This window comes from Odocoileus virginianus, chromosome 1 (genome assembly GCF_023699985.2).
Source record: "Odocoileus virginianus isolate 20LAN1187 ecotype Illinois chromosome 1, Ovbor_1.2, whole genome shotgun sequence".
NCBI lineage: Eukaryota > Metazoa > Chordata > Mammalia > Artiodactyla > Cervidae > Odocoileus > Odocoileus virginianus.
Window position 1 is genome coordinate 70,587,448 of NC_069674.1, and position 21,399 is coordinate 70,608,846.

At 41.1% G+C, this 21,399-nt stretch overlaps 1 protein-coding gene across 1 annotated transcript in view; it reads left to right on the forward strand.

Moving 5' to 3' along the window:
• The first annotated feature begins 2,017 nt into the window (after positions 1-2,017).
• Positions 2,018-21,399, forward strand: part of SLC26A5 (solute carrier family 26 member 5) — a 40,254-nt gene continuing 20,872 nt past the window's right edge. The window contains exons 1-7 of the mRNA XM_020886079.2: positions 2,018-2,216; positions 4,432-4,571; positions 7,296-7,406; positions 8,490-8,656; positions 9,209-9,373; positions 14,381-14,533; positions 17,049-17,131. Coding sequence (XP_020741738.1) covers positions 2,065-2,216; positions 4,432-4,571; positions 7,296-7,406; positions 8,490-8,656; positions 9,209-9,373; positions 14,381-14,533; positions 17,049-17,131 — 971 coding nt within the window. The 5' untranslated portion in view covers positions 2,018-2,064. The remainder of the gene's footprint in view (positions 2,217-4,431; positions 4,572-7,295; positions 7,407-8,489; positions 8,657-9,208; positions 9,374-14,380; positions 14,534-17,048; positions 17,132-21,399) is intronic.

The following is a 21,399-nucleotide window of genomic DNA, read 5'->3' on the forward strand; positions in this document are numbered from 1 at the left end:
TCAAGAAAGCAAAGAACAAAACCTGGCTTTTGAAAGATGATTAGGATGTAGGGAAAATGGAAGGAGAGGGAGGGAAACGAAACAGTATTCCTTGGAGTGAGTGGAATTCTGGGCACAGGCACAGAGGCTGGAAGCAGCTTGGTAGGTTGCCTGAATTGCAGATGGTTCTCTGGTGCCGTTGCATGGTGTTCTGGAGGAGCTGGCGTCAGAAGGGAGGCAGGGTGGCAGTGTTGCTGTCTGGTAACCCACCCACATAGCTCAGCCCAGCCATTCTGTGTATTATGATGAGTTCCTGGAATAATAAATAAAAAGTTAGATGAGAAGCCAGTCTTGCTAACTCTAAAACAAAAGATATACAGTCTTAATCAGATTGTGCTGCAGAATCCTCTTTCTTCAGGCTTGTCTTTTCATATCATCAGTACTGATACTTGGTTGCATTTGCTGCTAGAATTCCTTTTTATTCTAGACTTTTAAATTTCCAGCCTCCTTGGACCTAGGCTTTTGTTTCGTGTGATGTTTTCTGGTTGGTCACACAAAAATGATTTAAATTTGAGTGTAATTTCAGTTTGATGAATATTGAACTTTTCATCATGAGCAAATTGGGTTGATCAGCATCAATAATCCAGCACCCACGTGCAGTTACCACACTGGCCCCTAACCGTTAACTCATGCTAACCCCTGGGGAGGGAAATGGCAACCCACTCCAGTATTCTTGCCTGGGAAATCCCATGGACAGAGGAGCCTGGTGGGCTACAGTCTGTGGGGTCACAAAGAGTCAAACATCACTGAAGCGACTTAACATAAGCATGCTAACCCCCAGCTCCTCTGCCCTTAACTTCCTTCAGTTGGGACCCATGGCTTTAGTTGTTGTGTACTTATTTTTTATTATAAAACATATCTTTCAAATTTACAACTGCAAAGAATCATGTACCAACCACAACCACCAGTTTATTTACCACATAACTTTGTCAAATCTTAACATTTTGCTCTATTTGTGCCAGTTCTTTTTTACAAACTAAACATTGCAGATACTGTCAGCTGAAGCTCCCTATCTGTTCCCCTTCTCTCCAGAAGTGACACCATCCCAATCTTAGTGCTTATCATTGTCATGCATTCTTTTATACATTTACTACATATATGTGTGCACATAAAATACATAATTGCTTTGTAAGTTTTTTAAACTTTAAGTAATTGCATTCTTGAAGTACCCATCTGTGCCTTACACTTTTATTGAAAATTATGTTTTTGAGGTTTATGATGATGACGTATATAGATTTAGTTCATTTATTAAAACTACTGTGTAGTGTTCAATTTATGACTATAAAAAAATTTATGTAGACATTTAGGTTTTTTTCTGATTTTTCACTGTCATAAAGCTGTAGTTAACATATTCCTCTGTGCAGAAGCATATTGGGTTTTTATTCCTTAAACATTTCTTTTACTCATAAGAGTAGTATTCACTATGTAGATAAGTAGGTAGATAGATGTAGGTATAGAAATATCAGTCATCCTAATAGTCTTACACATATAAGCCTCAACTCTGAACCACAGAATAGTGTAAGGAGTAACCATATGTGATTAAAGAATTGGGAAGGAGGCTAATGTACCTTCAAGAAACTTGGAGTGAGTTTAAGGACTGCTCTTGCTCCTTTTTCTGTTTCTTTGACACGTAAATTGTTAGAGTCAGCCTAATTCACTGTTTCCTTAATATTGACTTAGAGCCAATTGCTGCGATATTTGTCCACTGAATTTAATACAATCCTTTGTTTAAAGTATACACATTACCCACTAATTGCCCTGGGAAGAAATGTCATATGCTTTTTATTGACCTTAATTTTCCTTTCATTTATTTGTGCCTACTCTGTCCAGATCACTAGGTTTGGTGCTCTGGGTATTCAAAGATGAAAAAGTCATTAGAAAACTTAAAATAACACTGCCAGGGAGAGATGGTAGGAAACAATCGTCAGTAAGATTTTGGCATCTGAAATGGAGTTTTTATTTTCTCCCTTAGCGACACTCAGGAAATGCTTGTCTCCTGCTGTTGATGAATAATTTCAGAGTACTATGGATCATGCTGAAGAAAATGAAATCCTTGGAGCAACCCAGCGGTACTATGTGGAAAGACCTATCTTTAGCCATCCGGTCCTCCAAGAAAGATTGCACAAGAAGGACAAGGTTTCGGATTCCATAGGGGATAAGCTGAAACAGGCCTTCACGTATGTTCTTTCAGCCTGTTTCCTTTATTCTGTCATTCAGTTACGAGAGAAGCAAGGTCAAATGTACAAAGAGAATCTGTGATGTGGAGGAAAAAACAAATGATGGGCGCTCGTGATTTGCAGAGCTGCCCACATGGTTCATTCAGATGTCCACATCTACGTTCGGTGGTGGATACTTGATGGAACACAAGCTTTATTATGCATTTCACCATATGAAATTCTGACTATGCCTTATGTCATATAAAGGTTTATATAAACAATGCACTTTTCAGTTCTCCACACACCTTTAAAATATCCACTGCTTTCAGTGACTGTGAAGCTGGGGAGATCTCAGCCAGGAGAAGGACCTAGTATCTCATTGTCTTCCTAACCTGTCAACTCTCCTCCAAAGCCCCTCAATAAAATGGCTTGATCCTTCCCCCTAGTGAAAAAATTACCCACCTCTTCCATTTCAGGAATGTTCCAACCACTCTAGTCTTTTTCCTGCTTCTACTCTATGTGCCAGCACCTTGAATCTATGAATGTAAGTCCCCACCTGAAGCTATCAAAGACATTCAGTGTCCTTTGACTCTTCAGTTTGAAAACACGGATACAGTAATGCGGCAGGCCTGGGACTGATAATGCCTTGGTGCCTGATTGCACACCTCATTGTGCAGACTGTCTGATTGCTGCCTTCTGAGCCATTGAGACCACAGCTCCTGTGCTGTGTTCATTTAAGCTTCACAGTGACCCTGTGCTCTAGATACGACATCATGAGAGGTTAGAAATACATACACTGGAGTCAAGACTATCTGAGTTTTAATCCTAATCACAACCACCTGTCATCTGTGCACTGGTTTCCTCCTCTGAAAAATGGGAATAGTAATACTGTTTACATCATTGGGTTACTGGGGTTAAAATCTATTAACTTATGCACAGTGCAAGGCACATGGAAAGCACTACATAAATGTAGCTATTATTAATATCTCAGTTTTCTAAACAGGGAGACTGCTATCAAATCTAGTTTGTTTTACTCAGATTCATTGCTCTTGTCATAGTTGCCTTACATTTTTGCTTCCAATATCTTTCTACATCTAATTACCAAATACTTTTAATCTCTAAAGACACTATATAAAATACCATACATGGGCTTCCTAGGTGGCACTAGTGATAAAGAACCCACCTGCCCATGCAGAAGATGCAATAGACTCAGGTTCGATCCCTGGGTAGGGAAGATCCCCTGGAGAAGTGCATGGCAACCCACTCCAGTGTTCATGCCTGGAGAATCCCATGGACAGAGGAGCCTGGTGGGCTCCAGTCCATGGGGTCCCAAAGAGTCAGACAAGACTGAGCATTAATGTCTTCATAATAATGCATTATCCTTTTAAATGGAATAAATTGCTTCCTCATCACCAAGAGGACTTGAGACTGTCACAGTGGTAATGGAACTCATTTGTCTATACTCTTATAGGCATCGACCAGCAAGAGGACTGGCCAAAGCCCAGAATATAGTCTCTGTATCAAGGTTAATTAAAATATCCAGGGATTAAATACAATGCCTTGGTTTTATTACCATGGTGTTCCACCTAACCAAGACAGCCAGGCGTAGACTCAGCTACAGTGACAGATGGTGTTTTGAGTTTACCTAATCAAAAACCCTAAAGCATGGAACACACGTTTATAAAGCTCATAATACCTGTGTGAATTCCTTTCATTTTATAAGGGAAAACTTACATAGTTGTATGGCTGAGTCTCTTCGCTGTTCACCAGAAACTGTCACCACATTGTTAATCAGGTATACCCCAATACAAAATAAAAATGTTTTTGAAAAAAAAGAAAAGGGAAAACTAAGTGGGTAGGTGCTGGTCAGTGGTTCCACAATCAAAAGTTAACTCAAGCGGTAAGCACTTCCCATACTTTCCATCAACACAGAAAGCACATTCAAGATTTCACCTATTGAAATAATGGCTTCTGCGATATCTCAACTATTTTGAAGCTAATTTTTTCTTATTTTTCATGGTCAGTTGTGGAGCATTAGAGTGGAGTCAATTCAGATGTTCCTATTTTCTAAAAAAATAATAAGCAGCTGTTGTCTCTGACTTCTGCAGAGTAGAAAAATCACCCTCATCACCAGTTTGAATTTTTCCTTTTTGTTCCAGAATATAAGGAAGGGAAAATGCCTTGATGTGAATTCTACAGAAATGGTTCTCATTTATCTATTTCTTTGTCCTTCCAGATGTACTCCTAAGAAAATACGAAATATCATTTACATGTTCCTCCCCATAACCAAGTGGTTGCCTGCATACAAATTCAAGGAGTATGTGTTAGGTGACTTGGTCTCAGGCGTAAGCACAGGGGTGCTGCAGCTTCCTCAAGGTCAGTAGAATATTCTTTTTCTCTTCCTCTGATACCATCTCAAACAATTGTGTTAGCTTTTTTCTGTTTAATTTCATCATGATTTTAAATTTGTAATTTTTATCACATTGTTCTAGCACCTTTTCCTATCTAGAGTAATTCTTCAGAAACATTTTACCCTTTAAAAGCCCCAGAGCTTTTAGTTGCAGAATAGAGTGATACGTTTACAGATCAATACACTTAGGAACTGGTGGAGCATTGCCTTTCCTTGGCTAAGTTAATTTCTAACTCCATGAACATGTCGTTAGGGGCTGTCCTTGAATCAACTATACTCCATTTAAAAAAGAAGGTTCTTGACTAAGTCCATATCTAATTATAAGGTACTATGATATACTGAATTCCTCTGCAGTTGTATGATTTTATAGAGATACAAGAATTTAAGAAAATGCTCACTGATTTATTCATCTATTCACATGTGTGTAACCTGGCCCTCCCTGTCTTCACAGAACTAACTATCCAGTTAGGGAGAGAAGCATGAAATAAATAAAAATACACATAAATGTTTAAGTACAAATGATGGTAAACACTATGAAAGAAGATACAGGGCACTCTGACATGATAATAATATGGGGACCTAATTTAAGTAGGTAAGTCATGGAACCCCATTAAGAAAGTGAGATTGACCAGTATTGCAATAGGACCTGAGCAGGGACTGGAAGTACTTGGCAGGGCAGCAGCCATATGTACCCTTATGCATTTGCATTTAAATCTTACGCTGTGGTAAAGGGATGTTTTTTACAGTGCTGCAATAAATTGGATTATTTAGCTCTGTTCTTGTCTGACATCTAAAATTAATACTTCATACTTCCACATGGAGGAAAAAAAAGGTGAGACCGAGCTGAGACCTGAAGGATGAGTAGGAGGCAGATAAAGAATGAGAAGAGATACTTTTCAAGAAGAAGCAATAGCATGTGTGAAAGCAGTTAGCAGGAAAAGAATTGGGTGTTAGATGTATTCTGAGAAAGGCAGTGTGCCCGGAGTGTGGGGAGTGAGGGGCCAGTGGCTGGCCAGGTTGGGGGGCAGCGGGTCTGCACAGCCTCGATAGGCCCCTTTGGATTCCATTCTGAGTCCAGTGAAAGCTTGTCAGCTTGGTTTCCCCTTGGGTTGGTTTTTTTTTTTTTTTTTTTTGCTAAGAGATCTCTGGGACTGTTGTGTGGGGAAGGGACTTGGTTGATGGGAGTGGCACCAGAATGAATGTAGGGAAACCAGTTAGAGGCAACAGTGACTCAGTGTAACCGAAAGGTGATAATGGCTTGATGAGCTTCTAGGTTAGCTGGCCGAAAAACTATTCCCTCTCCAATTTCCTGAAAAGTAATTACCAAATGATAAATTAAAAAAAAAATTTCCCCAGTGATCAATTAGTTGGATTTTCAATTTGCCAAGTAACTGAGTTGTTGAATCTATTAAATCTGTTAAACAAAGCTTTAAATCAGGTTTAGGACCATTCTCCATAACCATTTTAACACCAGAGGACAGAGAAAGGGACATATTTAAAGGCAGAGGTGAAAAAAAAAAATAAAGGCAGAGGTGAGTGTGGGGGAAGGAGGAAACTCAGCATCTGAAGTGGGATATAGGATCTAGACTAACATTCAGTCAAGTTGGACTGACAGAGCTTCAGGAAATGGCTGCAGTGAGCACACGTAAACAAATGCTTTAGAGAAATTCCAGGATTTTGTATAGTTGTGTTTTCACTGAAATGCCATTCTGCAACTTTTTTTGGACCTTCTTCCATCTAGATATAGGATGGTAGCTGTAAAAATGGAAAGAATTGGATATATACATGCTGTATTATATAGGTAAAATAAGCAGGACTGGCTGTTGGATTGATTTGGGGGAGAATGAGGAAGCTGGGCATGTGAGGGAGAAGGAGACTGACATTAGATTAGGAATGAGAATTCTCTAGAGAAAGGTGAAAAAGCCTTATTTATTTACCCTCCACCTAAAGTCAAAGAAGGAAAGAAGGACTGCGACAGAACCACTTGGAGCACTGGATATGTGTCCCTTGAAGTTTGCGGGCACTATTGCAGGAAAAGTAAATCTACAGGTGGAATGGTGTGAACCACCTAGAATAGCAGAATGTGGCCTGCACTTGCGAAGTTCCCTGGGGGTAAAGCCTCACGGGGTGCTTTGGGAGGTAACCAGGCTTGGCTCATTTAAAAGTAACCTGCCCCAGAAGACTTCCTACAGCATAAGGAGCTGCCAGCAGAGAGAACCTAGAGGCGGTGTAAGACCTGGAACCTGGAAGGGGCCAAGGTCAGGGGGAGGGGGGTTACATCTGCCAGGGAATGTCACGCTGGGAGCCCCTCATTGAAAAGGGGTCTCCAGAGAACCCTCAGAGCACCCCACTGGAGAAGCAGCCAGCGTTTGGGAATTAACAGCAGACTACAGCTGTGCCAGTCAAGTAAGACTTTCTGCCCATATCTAATTTGGGAAAGATTAAAGCAGAAAAAATCTACTCCTGGTGAAGAGGGAATGACAAGGAAAACTATCTCAGCCTGGATTCTCTGAGCACAAATACAAGATTCTTTGTAGAAGTGGGACAGAAGTGTGGGCATGTTAAGACACATCAGCTTAAATTAACAAGGTGTTCATTTGTTCGTCATAGATAAAGAACCAAGAGAAAAATACACAGAGCCCGCTGTTTTCTAATGATCTCCCCCTTTCTGTTTGGTCTTAATCCCACAGGTTTAGCCTTTGCGATGTTGGCAGCTGTGCCTCCAGTGTTTGGCCTATACTCCTCATTTTACCCCGTTATCATGTATTGTTTTCTTGGAACCTCCAGACACATATCCATAGGTAAACCTTATAGTTGATATTCTACTACCCTTCCTTTTGGATTTCCCAACTTTGCAATGTGCCGAAGAAATAGCATGTTTGTTATTAGGATATCAAACATTTGTTACTGTATGCCCAATAGGTGCTTTTAAAAAATACACTCTCCCTCAAGATTTCTAGAATTAATAGCTTTCTTGTAATATAGACATAATAGAAAAAGACAGTTTTCTTGACTAAAAAGAGTAGTTGTTGAAATCTGTGATGTAAGTACTTCAGTTCATAATACAATTTGCTTGCATCTGTGTTTTCTTTTTATTTATTTTATTAATGGTACTTCAAGTTCCTATTGCTATGCATACATTGCATTTGCATTCTTATTTTAGACCCTGAATTGTACATGGTTTATCTTTAGTGTATTTAGGATCAGGTTTATATGGGTTTCATAATAGTGTTGGTGCTGCCTGAGGGTGCTACCAGCCAACACACACACACACAAGTCTCAGATGTTCATTGCTGGGTAACAAACACGCCCAAAATTTAGCAGCTAAAAACAATTATTTGATTATCTCTCATAGTTTCTGTGGGTCAGGATTCGGGAAGGGCTTAACTGGACGGTTTTGGCTTAGCATCTCTCAAGCAGCTGAGAGTCAGGTGGGAGCTGAGCCAGAGCAGCTAGAGGAGGCGGGTCTCCCTGTCCCTCTCCCTCTCTTCGTCCCTCTCACCCCACCCTCTCTCCGTGGGGTCCTTTCTCGGGCTTTCTCATACACAAGGCTGAAGCACAATCAAGCAGTACAGCTCTCAGGCAGAAGCCATATCAGCCTTTGTTACGTAGCCTCACAGGTCACACAGTATCACTTCTGCTGCGTTCTTTTGGTTACTAGCGTGCCACAAGTCCACCCAGATTCAAGGAGAGGGGAATTAGGCCACCTCTTCATGGGAAAATGTCAAAGTTCTAGAAGAGTGCATGGAATGGAAGATTCTGTCCCTGTGCAGTGTTATTTCAGTGAGGATTTATTGACCTCACCTGTCTCTCCTGGGATACTGGCAACAATCACATCAGATATGCTGAAACTCATTTCTCTGGTTAATACTTCATTGTTTCAGGTCCATTTGCAGTTATTAGCCTGATGATAGGTGGTGTGGCTGTTCGATTAGTACCGGATGATATAGTCATTCCAGGAGGGGTAAATGCGACCAACGGGACAGAGGCGAGAGATGCCTTGAGAGTGAAAGTCGCCATGTCTGTGACCTTACTTTCAGGAATCATTCAGGTAAGACTCACAGATGTGGAAATAAGCTCTCATTTGCTCATTTTAATAAATATCTTTTGAGCACTCCTGGCTGGTCATGGGCAGAGTCAGCCAGCAAAACTTCAGAGCTTGGGGTTTGTAGCCCAGGAACACCAGTCCCACGGCATGCTTTACTTAAATTGATATTGAGTAGGAACTAGCTAGCTACAGTTGGGTACATTAGAGGTTCTAAAAGCAAGACTAGCTTGAAGTAGGGTCAGTTGGTAATGGGAAAAGGCATTTCTTATCTGCCTGGAAGGAGCAAGCAATGACATGAGTAAGTGTGCCCCCACTTTTGAGGGACAGGGAGCATAGAAATGGTGTCCAGTGCTTTGGGGGGCTCCAGTCCCCTCCAAATGTCATTGTTTTCTGAATAACCACTGACTGATTTGTTAGCTACTTACCTGCTGTCGATACAAATTTGTAGTGTTAGACAGTGGTCCAGAAAAAACTTTGGGATGTTTTCTGTTGGATTTAACTTCCTGATCTATCATGTGATTTATTTGTCTCTTTGTCATTTAAAAAAAAAAAAAGTTTTGCCTAGGTGTCTGTAGATTTGGATTTGTGGCCATATACCTCACGGAGCCCCTGGTCCGCGGGTTTACCACCGCTGCAGCCGTGCATGTCTTCACCTCCATGTTAAAATACCTGTTTGGAGTTAAAACAAAGCGACACAGTGGGATCTTTTCAGTGGTGTATGTAAGTAAGCAACTTCCCGACTTACTAGTACTGTTTCCCTTCTTTATTTTCCCTCCTTCCCTCCTGTATCTCAGGGCTCACTTTGCTTATTTCTAAGAATTTCAGTAGAATGGAGAAGATTTAGGCATTCTAAGGCTTTTCTGAGAAGAGCATTACAAGGGGAATTAAACCTTAAAGTTTCATTTCATTAATATGTAATACTATCTACCTTACAAGGAATTTTTGTCAGGTCTGTACTTGGTGAGTACACCTTTAGCCTAATTAGCTCCGGAGACAGCTTTTTCATAAGATCAGATTAGGTTCTCTTTGGGAAAGTGAAAGTGAAACTTGCTCATTCATGTCTGACTCTGCAAGCCCTTGGACTGTAGGCCACTAGGCTTCTCTGCCCATGGAATTTTCCAGGCAACAATACCAGAGCGGGTGGGCATATCCTCCTCCAGAGGATCTTCCCAACCCAGGATTGAACCTGTGTCTCTTATGTTCTCCTGCATTATAAGCAGGTTCTTTACTGTCTGAGCCACCAGGGAAGCCAATTTAAAATCATTCTGAAAATAAAATAAAATAAAATCATTCTGGGATAACATCTCTCTCAAAAACTGCTTGCTCAAGCAGGTGAAAATTGGAAGTCTATAAAGGATTTGACTAATGCACCTGACCAGTTTAATCTAATATAATATACATAGACCCTTACACCCAACTCAGAGAAAATATAAATTATTTACAAGCATGTAGGTAACAGTGGTAATAACTGATCGCGTACAGCTGACCACAACTTCTAAAAATTCAGTTTCACATGGTGAAATTTAATTAGCAATTGATAACTAAAGATGGCTTAAAACCCCCATACATTTGGAAACTAAAAACATATTTCTAAGTAGCCCATGGATAAAGAGAAAATTATGAAATAATTAGAACCAAATGACAGTGGAAGTGCTACTTATCAAAACTTCTGAAATGCTGCTAAAGATATTTTTGGAATGAAAGACCTATATGGCCTTTGTAAGAATTCATGTGTCACACACTGTGTTAGGCAGAGCAGTGAGCTTATGGTTCAATGGGAAGACAAATATATTAGTTGCTTAGCTGTGTCTGACTCTTTGCGACTTCATAAACTGTAGCCCGCCAGGCTCCTCTGTCTATGGAATTCTCCAGGCAGGAATACTGGAGTGGATTGCCATTTTCATCTCCAGGGTATCTTCCTGACCCAGTGATCAAACCCAGGTCGGCTGCACTGCAGGCAAATTCTTTACTTTCTGAGCTATAGGGAAGTCCCCAGTACAATGGGAAGACAAATAGTAAACCACTAATCACATAAATGGGCTGCCCAGGTGGCTCCATGGTAAAGAATCCACCTGCTATTGCAGGAAATGCAGGTTTGATCCCTGAGTCAGGAAGATCCCTTGGAGATGAAAATGGCAATCCACTTCAGTATTCCTGCCTGGAGAATTCCATGGACAGAGGAACCTGACAGGCTACAGTCCATGGGGTCACAAAAGGGTCAGACATGACTTAGCAACCAAAACAAGTCACATAAATGTGTAATTAAGTATAAATTGTGTTAAGTGCTATGAAGGAAAAATCAGGCTGCTATTAAAATTGAAAATTTCTATGAAAATATGAAAATTGAATAGGGAGACCTTTAGATTAGGGATCTATATGTCATACACATAAGATAACGGTGTAGAAAAATGTGTGCTCATCTTCTCCTGTGAGAACTCCAAAGTTACAACCAGATGGTCAGTTCCGAAATCAGATTGATTATATTCTTTGCAACCAAAGATGAAGAAGCTCTATACAGTCAGCAAAAACAAGACCAGGAACTGACTGTGGCTCGGATCATGAACTCACTGAAAAATTCAGACTTAAATTGAAGAAGGTAGGGAAAACCACTAGACCATTCAGGTATGACCTAAATCAAATCCCTTATGATTATACAAAGGGAGTGACAAATAGATTCAAGGGATTAGATCTGAGAGAGTGCCTGAAGAACTGTGGACAGAGGTTCGTGACATTATACAGGAGACAGGGATCAAGATCATCCCCAAGAAAAAGAAATGCAAAAAGGCAGAATGGTTGTCTGATGAGGCCTTACAAATAGCTGAGCAAAGAAGAGACGCTAAAGGCAAAGGAGAAAAGGAAAGATATACTCATTTGAATGCAGAGTTCCACAGAATAGCAAGAAGAGATAAAAAAAAAGCCTTCCTCAGTGATCAATGCAAAGAAATAGAGGAAAACAATAGAATGGGAAAGACTAGAGATCTCTTCAAGAAAATTAGAGATACCAAGGGAACATTTCATGCAAAGATGGGCACAATAAAGGACAGAAACAGTGTGGACCTAACAGAAGCAGAAGATATTAAGAAGAGGTGGCAAGAATACACAGAAGAACTATACAAAAAAGATCTTCATTTACGCAAATAACCACAATGGTGTGATCACTCACCTCGAGCCAGACAAGTGGGCCTTAGGAAGCATCACTGGAGTGCGAAATCAAGTGGGCCTTAGGAAGCATTAGTACAAACAAAGCTAGTGGAGGTGATGGAATTCCAGTTGAGCTGTTTCAAATCCTAAAAGATGATGCTGTGAAAGTACTGCACTCAATATGCCAGCAAATTTGGAAAACTCAGCAGTGGCCACAGGACTGGAAAAGTCAGTTTTCATTCCAATCCCAAAGAAAGGCAATGCCAAAGAATGTTCAAACTACCACACAATTGCACTCATCTCACATGCTAGCAAAATAATGCTGAAAATTCCCCAAGCAAGGCTTCAACAGCATGTGAACCGTGGGCTTCCAGATGTTCAAGCTTGATTTAGAAAAGACAGAGGAACCAGAGATCAAATTGCAGGCATCCATTGGATGATAGAAAAAGCAAGAGATTCCAGAAAATCTTCTGCTTTATTGACTGTCCCAAAGCCTTTGACTGTGTGGATCACAACAAAATGTGGAAAATTCTTCAAGAGATGGGAATATCAGACCACCTTACCTGCCTCTTGAGAAATCTGTATGCAGGTCATGAAGCAACAGTTAGAACCAGACATGGAACAACAGACTGGTTCCAAAATGGGAAAGGAGTACGTCAAGGCTATATATTGTCACCATGCTTATTTAAGTTATATGCAGAGTACGTCATGCAAAATGCCGGGCTGGATGAAGCACAAGCTGGAATCACGATTGCCAGAAGAAATATCAATAATGTCAGATATGCAGATGAAACCACCCTTATGGCAAAAACAAAGAACTAAAGAGCCTCTTGATGAAAGTGAAGGAGGAGAGTGAAAATGCTGGTTTAAATCTCAACACTCAAAAAACAACAATCATGGCATCCTGGTCCATCTCTTCATGACAGATAGATGGGGAAACAATGGAAACGGTCAGAGACTTTATTTTGGGGGGGCTCCAAAATCACTGCACATGGTGACTGCAGCCATGAAATTAAAAGATGCTTACTCCTTGGAAGAAAAGACTATGACCAACCTAGACAGCATGTTAAAAAGCAGAGACATTACTTTGCCAACATAGATCTATCTAGTCAAAGCTATGATTTTGCCAGTAGTCATGTATGGATGTGAGAGTTGGACTATAAAGAGAGCTGAGTGCTGAACAATTGATGCTTTTGAACTGTAGTGTTGGGGAAGACTCTTGAGAGTCCCTTGAACTGCAAGGAGATCCAACCAGTCCATCCTAAAGGAAATCAGTCCTGAATATTCATTGGAAGGACTGATGCTGAAGCTGAACCTTCATTATTTTGACCACCTGATGCGAAAAACTGACTCATTGGAAAAGACCCTGATGCTGAGAAAGATTGAAGGCAGGAGGAGATGGGGAAAACAGAGGACGAGATGGTTGGATGGCATCACGACTCAATGGACATGAGTTTGAGCAAGCTCTGGGAGTTGGTGATGGACAGGGAAGCCTGACATGCTGCAGTCCATGGGGTCGCAAAGAGTTGGACACGACTAAGAGACTGACCTGACTGACTAGATTAGGGATCTAGGAAAGTAGCTTTGAGGAAGTGACAATTAAACTGAGTGTTTCGTTGATTAGAATAGAGTCCAACTGTGGGTGTCCATGCATGCTCAGTCATAGCCAACTCTTCATGACCCCATGGACTGTAGCCCACCAGGCTCCTCTGTCCATGGGATTTCCCAGGCTAGGATACTGGAGTGGATTGCCGTTTCCTTCTTCAGGGGATCTTCCCGAGCCAGGGATCAAACCCACAGCTCCTGCGTCTCCTGCATTGGCAGGCAAATTCTTTACCACTGAGCCACTTGAGACGCCTCCAACTGTGGAAATAGTTCCTAAATAACTAAATTCTTCATTTCCCGTAATAGCTGATAACATGCTTCTTACTCAGATTTCTCAAAGTGCCTTGTCACAAAGGAAATAGGACAGAGAGGCACACCAGAGAATGCTCTAGGCATTGATAGGAAAGGTTTGTAGCTTGGTCTTGATGGTCATCTACTTGCCCAGGGTCCAGGTGAGTACTGACTGCACATGGGGTGCCGAGACTGCAGCCTTAGGAGACAATTAAGTGGCTTTCTTCTCTTAAGTTTCCTGGACTTCTAAGTTTCAGCTACTCTCTTGCCTTCGAAGCTCACCTGATTCCTCTTTCATCTGCTAAAAATGATTTATCCCGCTTTCAGTTCCTAAAAGCTTTTCTGTATATTTGCTTTCAGATTATTATGCTGATATAACCCATGGTCCTTTCCTAATGCTCAGGACTCAGCTTCCGAGTGACTTTTCTGAATTTTACAATTCTACATTGAGACATTAGTGTAGCAAAGAACACTGTAATATAAGATTGTTGGGTAGGTATTACAACTACAAAGTTGTATAACTGGGTAAAAATGACTCCTAGTGGTGAAAGCTTCAAAGAGAGAGATTTCAGCCTGAGAACTGTTAACTGGAAATGTTCACTACTGGGATGGCTAGTGTGAATTAGAGCACTAGACTGTCTATTCAGGGGCTATTGCTTGATGTAACATCCAGTGTTCACTGTGTTACAGAGTACAGTTGCTGTGTTGCAGAATGTTAAAAACCTCAACGTGTGTTCCCTAGGCGTTGGGCTGATGGTTTTTGGTTTGCTGTTGGGTGGCAAGGAGTTTAATGAGAGATTTAAAGAGAAATTGCCAGCACCCATTCCTTTAGAGTTCTTTGCGGTAAGTTGACTTCCAGCCACATTCACCTAGCTGTTTCTGTGAATGGTTTTGAAGTGGGACGGGGAGAGAGAAGTTAGACCTTTTTTCTCTCTGTTCCTCCAAGAGAAGGTTGGAGTTTGTCAAGGGGAACTTTTACAAATACAGTGACAAAAAAAGAAAAGTATTAAAACATAGGCATGGGTGACTTTTAAAATATCGATGAAGACTATCCATAAAAATGTGAATGTAAATTATCTGAGTGAAATTATGGAGATTTTTCTTTCTCAGAGTTTTTATTGTCTAATTGTTTTTTGATGAATATGTAATACTTTAATGACTTGAAAAAATTAAGCTGTTTCTATTTTGGAAAGAGCAAAACACAAAGATTCCCAAACTTTGTTAATTCTTGGCACTCATAGGTCAAAGGGAATACCTAGCTAATAGTTCCATTTACTAAGTAATCAAGTCCAAACAATTTAATATATATTTATGTCTTTATTGCTTTGGATGAGAAAAATATATATATATATTTATGTCTAACAACTTAAGAACTGTTTGTAAAAATAATGCATATAAATTGAAATAAAGTTATTACATTCTTAAATAACTACAGCAATTTATTAATGAATTTGTGTGGCTTGTGGACACCGCACAACCCCTCGAACCTGGGAATCAGACACCACTACCCTCATTTCCTGCTCACTTTGATTTTTGTGTAGTACCTGTTTTCTAAATCACAGTGACCACTGAATGCCCAGCTTTGCAAACCTTTGGTATGACTGAAACCAACATAATAGGAACTAATGTGGAAACTGTGAACTACTCAAACTAGAAGTTTGCATGGTATCTGACAGGTGTCCCTATTTCCCATGAAAGTCTCACAGACCCAGCGAGCTCTCCTTGGGACTCTGGGGCACTTTGGTGTATAGTTTGGGAACCGCAGGAGAAGAAATAAAAAGGATAGGTATCTGATCCAAATTTAGCAAGAAGTTCTAGCCCCAAACCCTACCGGCTGGTATAACTCACAAGGAAGCCAGTGCCTTTGATCCTGTTCCTTGCTTTCATCTCATTACACCCAAATAGGCCTGTTTCTCATCATCTCAAGACTTGTTCTATCACTGGGGTTTGACACAGAGTTCCTGTTTCCTCTTGGAGAACAACAGGAGGTTCTCAGCTTCCTTGCATGGCAAAGGAGAAGGACAAGCCCTAATCATGAAGTAAATAATGAAGACTGTTTTTCCTGTCTGAGGTTCCTAGCTCTGTCTACTTTCCAGATTCCCTTTAAAGTTTTCCTCATGTTTCCCAGAGCAGTGGTTCTCCAGAGTTCTTTCATTGTAATTATGGTGAACCTGTGTTTTTTTGGTTTTTAGATTTTGGGTTTTTTACTTATTTGTGTGTTCCGCAGAGCTGGGAAGAAGGAAGCCATGCTGGAAAATTGGGAACAGTATCTGCATGACTCTCTTTAAACATAAAATTTCTTTCTTATCATAAAATTGTTTGGGGTTTTGTATTCTGTTTCAAAATGCATCTGTGTGTACTGGTAGGAAAGCTGTGGTTTGAATTATTTACCACTGCATAAAGTTGATGCTCCAGAGACTTGAGCCATGTGTATGCTGTGGATTTGAGTTTGGGGGCACTCCCCCAGTTTGAGATGCACAACAGATGCAGTTAAGGGTGACAGACATCACCACCAACAAAGAAGAGGCATTTCATCCTGGGGCCAGAAGCAGCCATGCCCCTGGCCTCGCGGGCTGCTGTGTCTGACCGTGAGCTTACCTTCCTCTTGGTTCCCTGCAGCAGGCGCCTCCGTGGGGGACTGGCTCCCTTCTCTGGCCACCCCTATTCCTTTGCTCCTGAGTAACCCATGTGGAGAAGCCTACAGGCGGTCGTGCTTTGGGATGAAGAAAGTTGCTATGTCTTCTGTTATCTTCTTCTTGTAGCTCAGTGAGGCTTGTACTCCACACACAGACTAAATCCAGAAAACCTTATGTATAAGGACACTCAGTGACAGGCGGTTTCGCCCTGACTCTCCCACAGACACGGGAGTCAGCCTTCTGGAGGTGCTGCTGTCCTGGAGGCAGAGTCCACAGGACGCTGATCCACAACTGTAGATCCAAACATAGCTTTTACAATGATACACTGTCACTGTATCACCCTCACAAGACATATTTCATGTCCTTTGTTTGTGCCACCTTGGCTGGAGCCCCATCTTACTTGCCCTAAATGCAAAGCCAACTCCTAGAAGGTTTTACGGCTTCTTTCTGTTTGTCGCCAAACTAGCCAAATGCCTCAGGATGAAACAGAGCAAAGTAAAGAGGAAAGAATTCCAGGTCACAAGGAGACTGTGGAGTCCACTTTAATGTTGTGGAGAAGAGTCTTTAGGAGAAGTTAGAAATGCTGGGAGCTGACTATAATTCTTCTTTTTAAAACAGAATGTGTGAGAATAGATTTGGCTTGGCTAACAAGTTATTTGAAGCTTACTTTTGTGATGTTTGAATGTCTATTTCTAATGCATTCAGGTTTGCGTCTCTTTCAGGTGGTTATGGGAACTGGCATTTCGGCTGGGTTTAACCTGCATGAATCATACAATGTGGATGTCGTTGGCACACTTCCTCTGGGGTAGGAAAATAGTTATAAGTAACAATATGACTTAAATAATCAGTGAATGAATTACTGCTTATACCTCCTACTTTAGTATTCTTGAAATGAAAAATCATTTTCTCCTATATATCAAATAGCTAAGGGTTTGGGGTGTTTTTTTAGCTTGTGTATGTGTGGCAGAGGTTATTGTGGCAAAAATAATAATAATAACATAAAATTCACCATTTTAATCATTAAGTGCACAGTTCAGTATACTCAGTACAGTCACATTGTTGTGAAACCTATCTCCAGAACTTTTTCACCTTGCAAATCTGAAACTCTATGCTGTTAAACAGTAACTCTCTGTTCTGCTTTCCCTCCAGGCCCTACTTTCTATCTCTATGAATCTGATTATTTTAGTACTCATAAGTGGAATCATATACTATTTGCCTTTTTTGTGACTGGCTTATTTCATTTAGCATAATATCATCAAGGTTCATGTTATAGCATGTGACAAGATTTTCTTCCTCTTTAAAGGGGAATAAAATTCCACAGTGTGTCTGTACCACGCTTTGTTTATCCATTCATTCACTGATGGACATTTGGGTTGCTTCCCCCTCTTAGCTATTGTGACTGATCCTGCTATGAGCATGAGTATACAAATATCTCTTCAAGACCCTGTTTTTAGTTGTTTTGGATATACACATAGAAGTGGGATTGCTAGATCATATGATAGTTCTAGTTTAACTTTTTGAGAGCCTCCATAATGTTTTCCATAATTGTTGCACCATTTTACAGTCCCACCAACAATGGCATGTGGTTTTTCATTTTGTTTTTTTCCCTATATAGCACTTGCCAGTTTTTTATTAATAGATCTCTTCCTGTGTAGCATAGGAGTTTAAAAAGCAAAATGACCTAAATCTAGCCTGTCAGTAGCTTGGTGACCTTGGGCAAGTCACATACCATCTCAAAGCCTCAGTTTCCTCCTCTGCCAGGTAAGCATGGTAATTAATGACTATCTGAGGGGCAGTTGTGAGAGCTACGGGAAACAGCGCAGGTAAAGCTGTCCATGTAGCACCTGGCCCACAGTGCATTGTCTAGACGTGTTAATTGAAAGTTCTGTGGCTCATTATTTCAACCAGTTTTCTTATTTTAGACCACATATTGCTGCCTTGCTTCATCTGTTTTTCTCTTATTTAATTCTACATTTTAAAGTTTTTACTATGATTTTTTATATGTAAAGGAGTAAGAGTGACTACGAGCCTCTCCCGGTCTCGTCTGTCCCTCTCTGATCATCTCTGGCTCCCTCTGTCTCTCTCTGTGTGTCTGTGTCTTTCTGTCCCTGGTACCATCTCCTTCATGCCACCCTCTCCTCTCCTTGCAAAATAACCGAGTCAGACATTTGCCCAGATGTTGGATATCGAAAGAACCTGGCATATTCCATCAGGGCTTGCCCCAGGGACCAGCTAAGAATCTCCAGGGAAGCCCAGGGAGGAGGAGTTGCTCTCCAAGCCAGAGTTCTCCCAGGGAGCAAGTGTTGAAGGAGGAAGCCTGCACTCAGCTTCAGTGAATTGCTATCATAAATGCGTTACTTATGACTCATGTAAAAGTATAACACAGTGATAATCCTTGCTTTTCTACGTGCACTTATAATTTTTTAAGTACTTTTAAAAGTACTTAAAAAAGTATTGTGATGGCTCACAATAACACTGTCGACGTGTGTTATCCTCACTTAACAGATTAAAAAGTTCATTTATTCTCACTTATTCAGCATATATTTATTGAGTGCCTATTAGGTGCTAGGGACACAGCAGTTAAAAACAGAATTGAACATGGGAGCAAAAAAAGTCTTTGCTGTCATGGAGCTGATATTCTACTAGGAGAAATAGGCAATACATCAGTAGTGAGACATGCCGTAAGACAGGGGAAGCCAGGAAAGAGACAGGAGGGGCTGGAGTTGCTCTTTTAGGTAGGGTGTCAGGGAAGGTGACATTTGAGAGATGTGAGTGCGGTTTGGTGAGTCCCAACCTGGAGTCAGAACTCAGTCTTCTGACACCCAGGTTGTGATCTTTCCATTACCTCACACCTGGGTCGCTAACATAGTCAAGTGATAAACATGAGTCTTTGGATCCAATGGATAACCCTATTCAATAACTAATCACAAGTAATTTACATGGTGAATTCTTACACTTAGATTTCTCCTTTTTAAAATTCACATGCCACCATAATTCCTACCTAATACCTTCCTTTCCCTATTGCATTATACCCAAATATGCTTTCCTTCTATTAGTAAAAGCTAAACCTTAAAATAAAAAAAAAAAAAATACCGTTTTGAAACTTGGCTTCCCAGAAACCTTATCTTTATGGAACTTTGCTCAAAACCAGGCAGGAAACCAATAATGCCTGTCTAACATCCTATCTATGTACAGTCATACCACTTCAGTAATATATGAGCCTCATTGCCAAACAACAGTGGTTTATTTGCCCACAGTTTTTCCGTGTAAGTGAGGCCCAACTGATTGTCTCGCTTGGGGTCTCTCAGGCAGCCACAGACTCTGGGGAACCGAGAGGGCCTCGCTCAGATGTCTGACCGCTCAGCTGCAGAGGCTGGAGCAGCTGAGGGCGAGCTGGCGTCTTCTCTCCACACGGGTCTCCAGTGGGGTAGCCGGGGTCTCTGTGTATCGGCTCAGGGCAGCAGGACAGAAGAGCAGAAGCTGCCAAGCGGCTTACCGCACTCATCCAGCATCACTCCCACCACATTCTGGTCAAAGCAAATCAAATGGCCAGCCCGATTCAACTAGAGGGGAAACAGACAACATCTAGATATGGGAGCAGCACACACATGTAAGGGAGGAATTGTTAGTGATTGTATTTGAAAACACTGCTGTAACACCCACACTTACCCACACACACACTTAAATACACAGTACAGTGTCCAGAAATTGATAGATGACTGTTAAAAGATCCCATTCATGCCCACACACACACTTAAATACACAGTACAGTGTCCAGAAATTGATAGATGACTGTTAAAAGATCCCATTCATGGCACTATATCACGTTCCTTGGTTTACTTCTCTTAATTCATTGCCGCATACATTCTTTTCTCATATTCTTATTCCTCAGACCCAAACCTGCTGCCATGCCTTCTCTCCTGATTAATGCTTATGCAGCAAAGTTGCAGGAAAGGGCAGTAAGTTTTATAATCAGACCTCCTGGGTCTGATTCCCAGCTCTGTCTTCAGTAGGTCACTTAACTCTGCAAATATCCATTTTTTTCACCTATAAATTGGGATAATAATGAGACCTGTGTAAAAGGATTGTTGTAAGGACAAACGAGATGACATATGTCAAGCATGTAGCACATAACTTGGGTTTAACACATGCTAGGTTCCTTTCCTTTGCTCCCCTCCTTTCCCTTACGCCAGAACCTGAGACAACCCCTTCATCATTGTGATATGACACAGTATGAGAAATAACATGGAGAGGCAGGTTCTTCACAGTTTTGTTGAACTTGGTAGATGAGTCATTTGATCTTGGACAAATTGCTTGGCCTCACTATGCCTCATTTTCTTCATCTGTAAAATGGGGATTATAATGGTGCTTAGCTCACAGTGCTGTTAAAGATAGGTGAACACAGAACCTGGCACAAAAAGAAGCACCTAATAAATGACTATAAAAGTATAATACTGTGCATCAGTTAATTGATGTTATTATTATTTAGCCCAATGCCTTGAACTGGAGCAGGTGCCTTTGAAAACCTCTATTGTCCTTTCCCCCATATGATTCCAGGAATACCTATTCTGTTCTTTTAGGACAAAGGTTCCAAACTATAGGAACGGACCATAAAATTAGGTTCCCCATTAGGAAGCTCCAGGAGTCACACTTATGGCCGCTCCAGACTCCTAGGGTTCCCAGGTGAGACCCAAGGAGTATAATCTGCCGCTGCTCCTTTCCCATGTTAGAAACTCACCTAAAGGGATGTGGGGAAAAGCAAAGTCCTTACATCAAATAGCAGGGGAGAGCAGTGAGTATCCCTCGTGTTGCCTGGACAGTAGTAATTCTCCAGTAAGATAGCGTCCAGCTCCCTCCTCACCTCAGTTTTGGTTTGAATGCATTGTGGCATCTGAACACTTCACTGACCCTCTCTTCTTCCTACTCCTCAGTCTTACTTACACCTGCCGTACGGGGAGCCGAGAGGTATGGGGTTACTCCTTTTCTAAATAAAGTGGCATTGGATCTCTGCTGATAACCTATTCAGTTTGAAAGCTGGCACTCTGGGGGTGGGGCCTGGAAAGAACCTCTGCA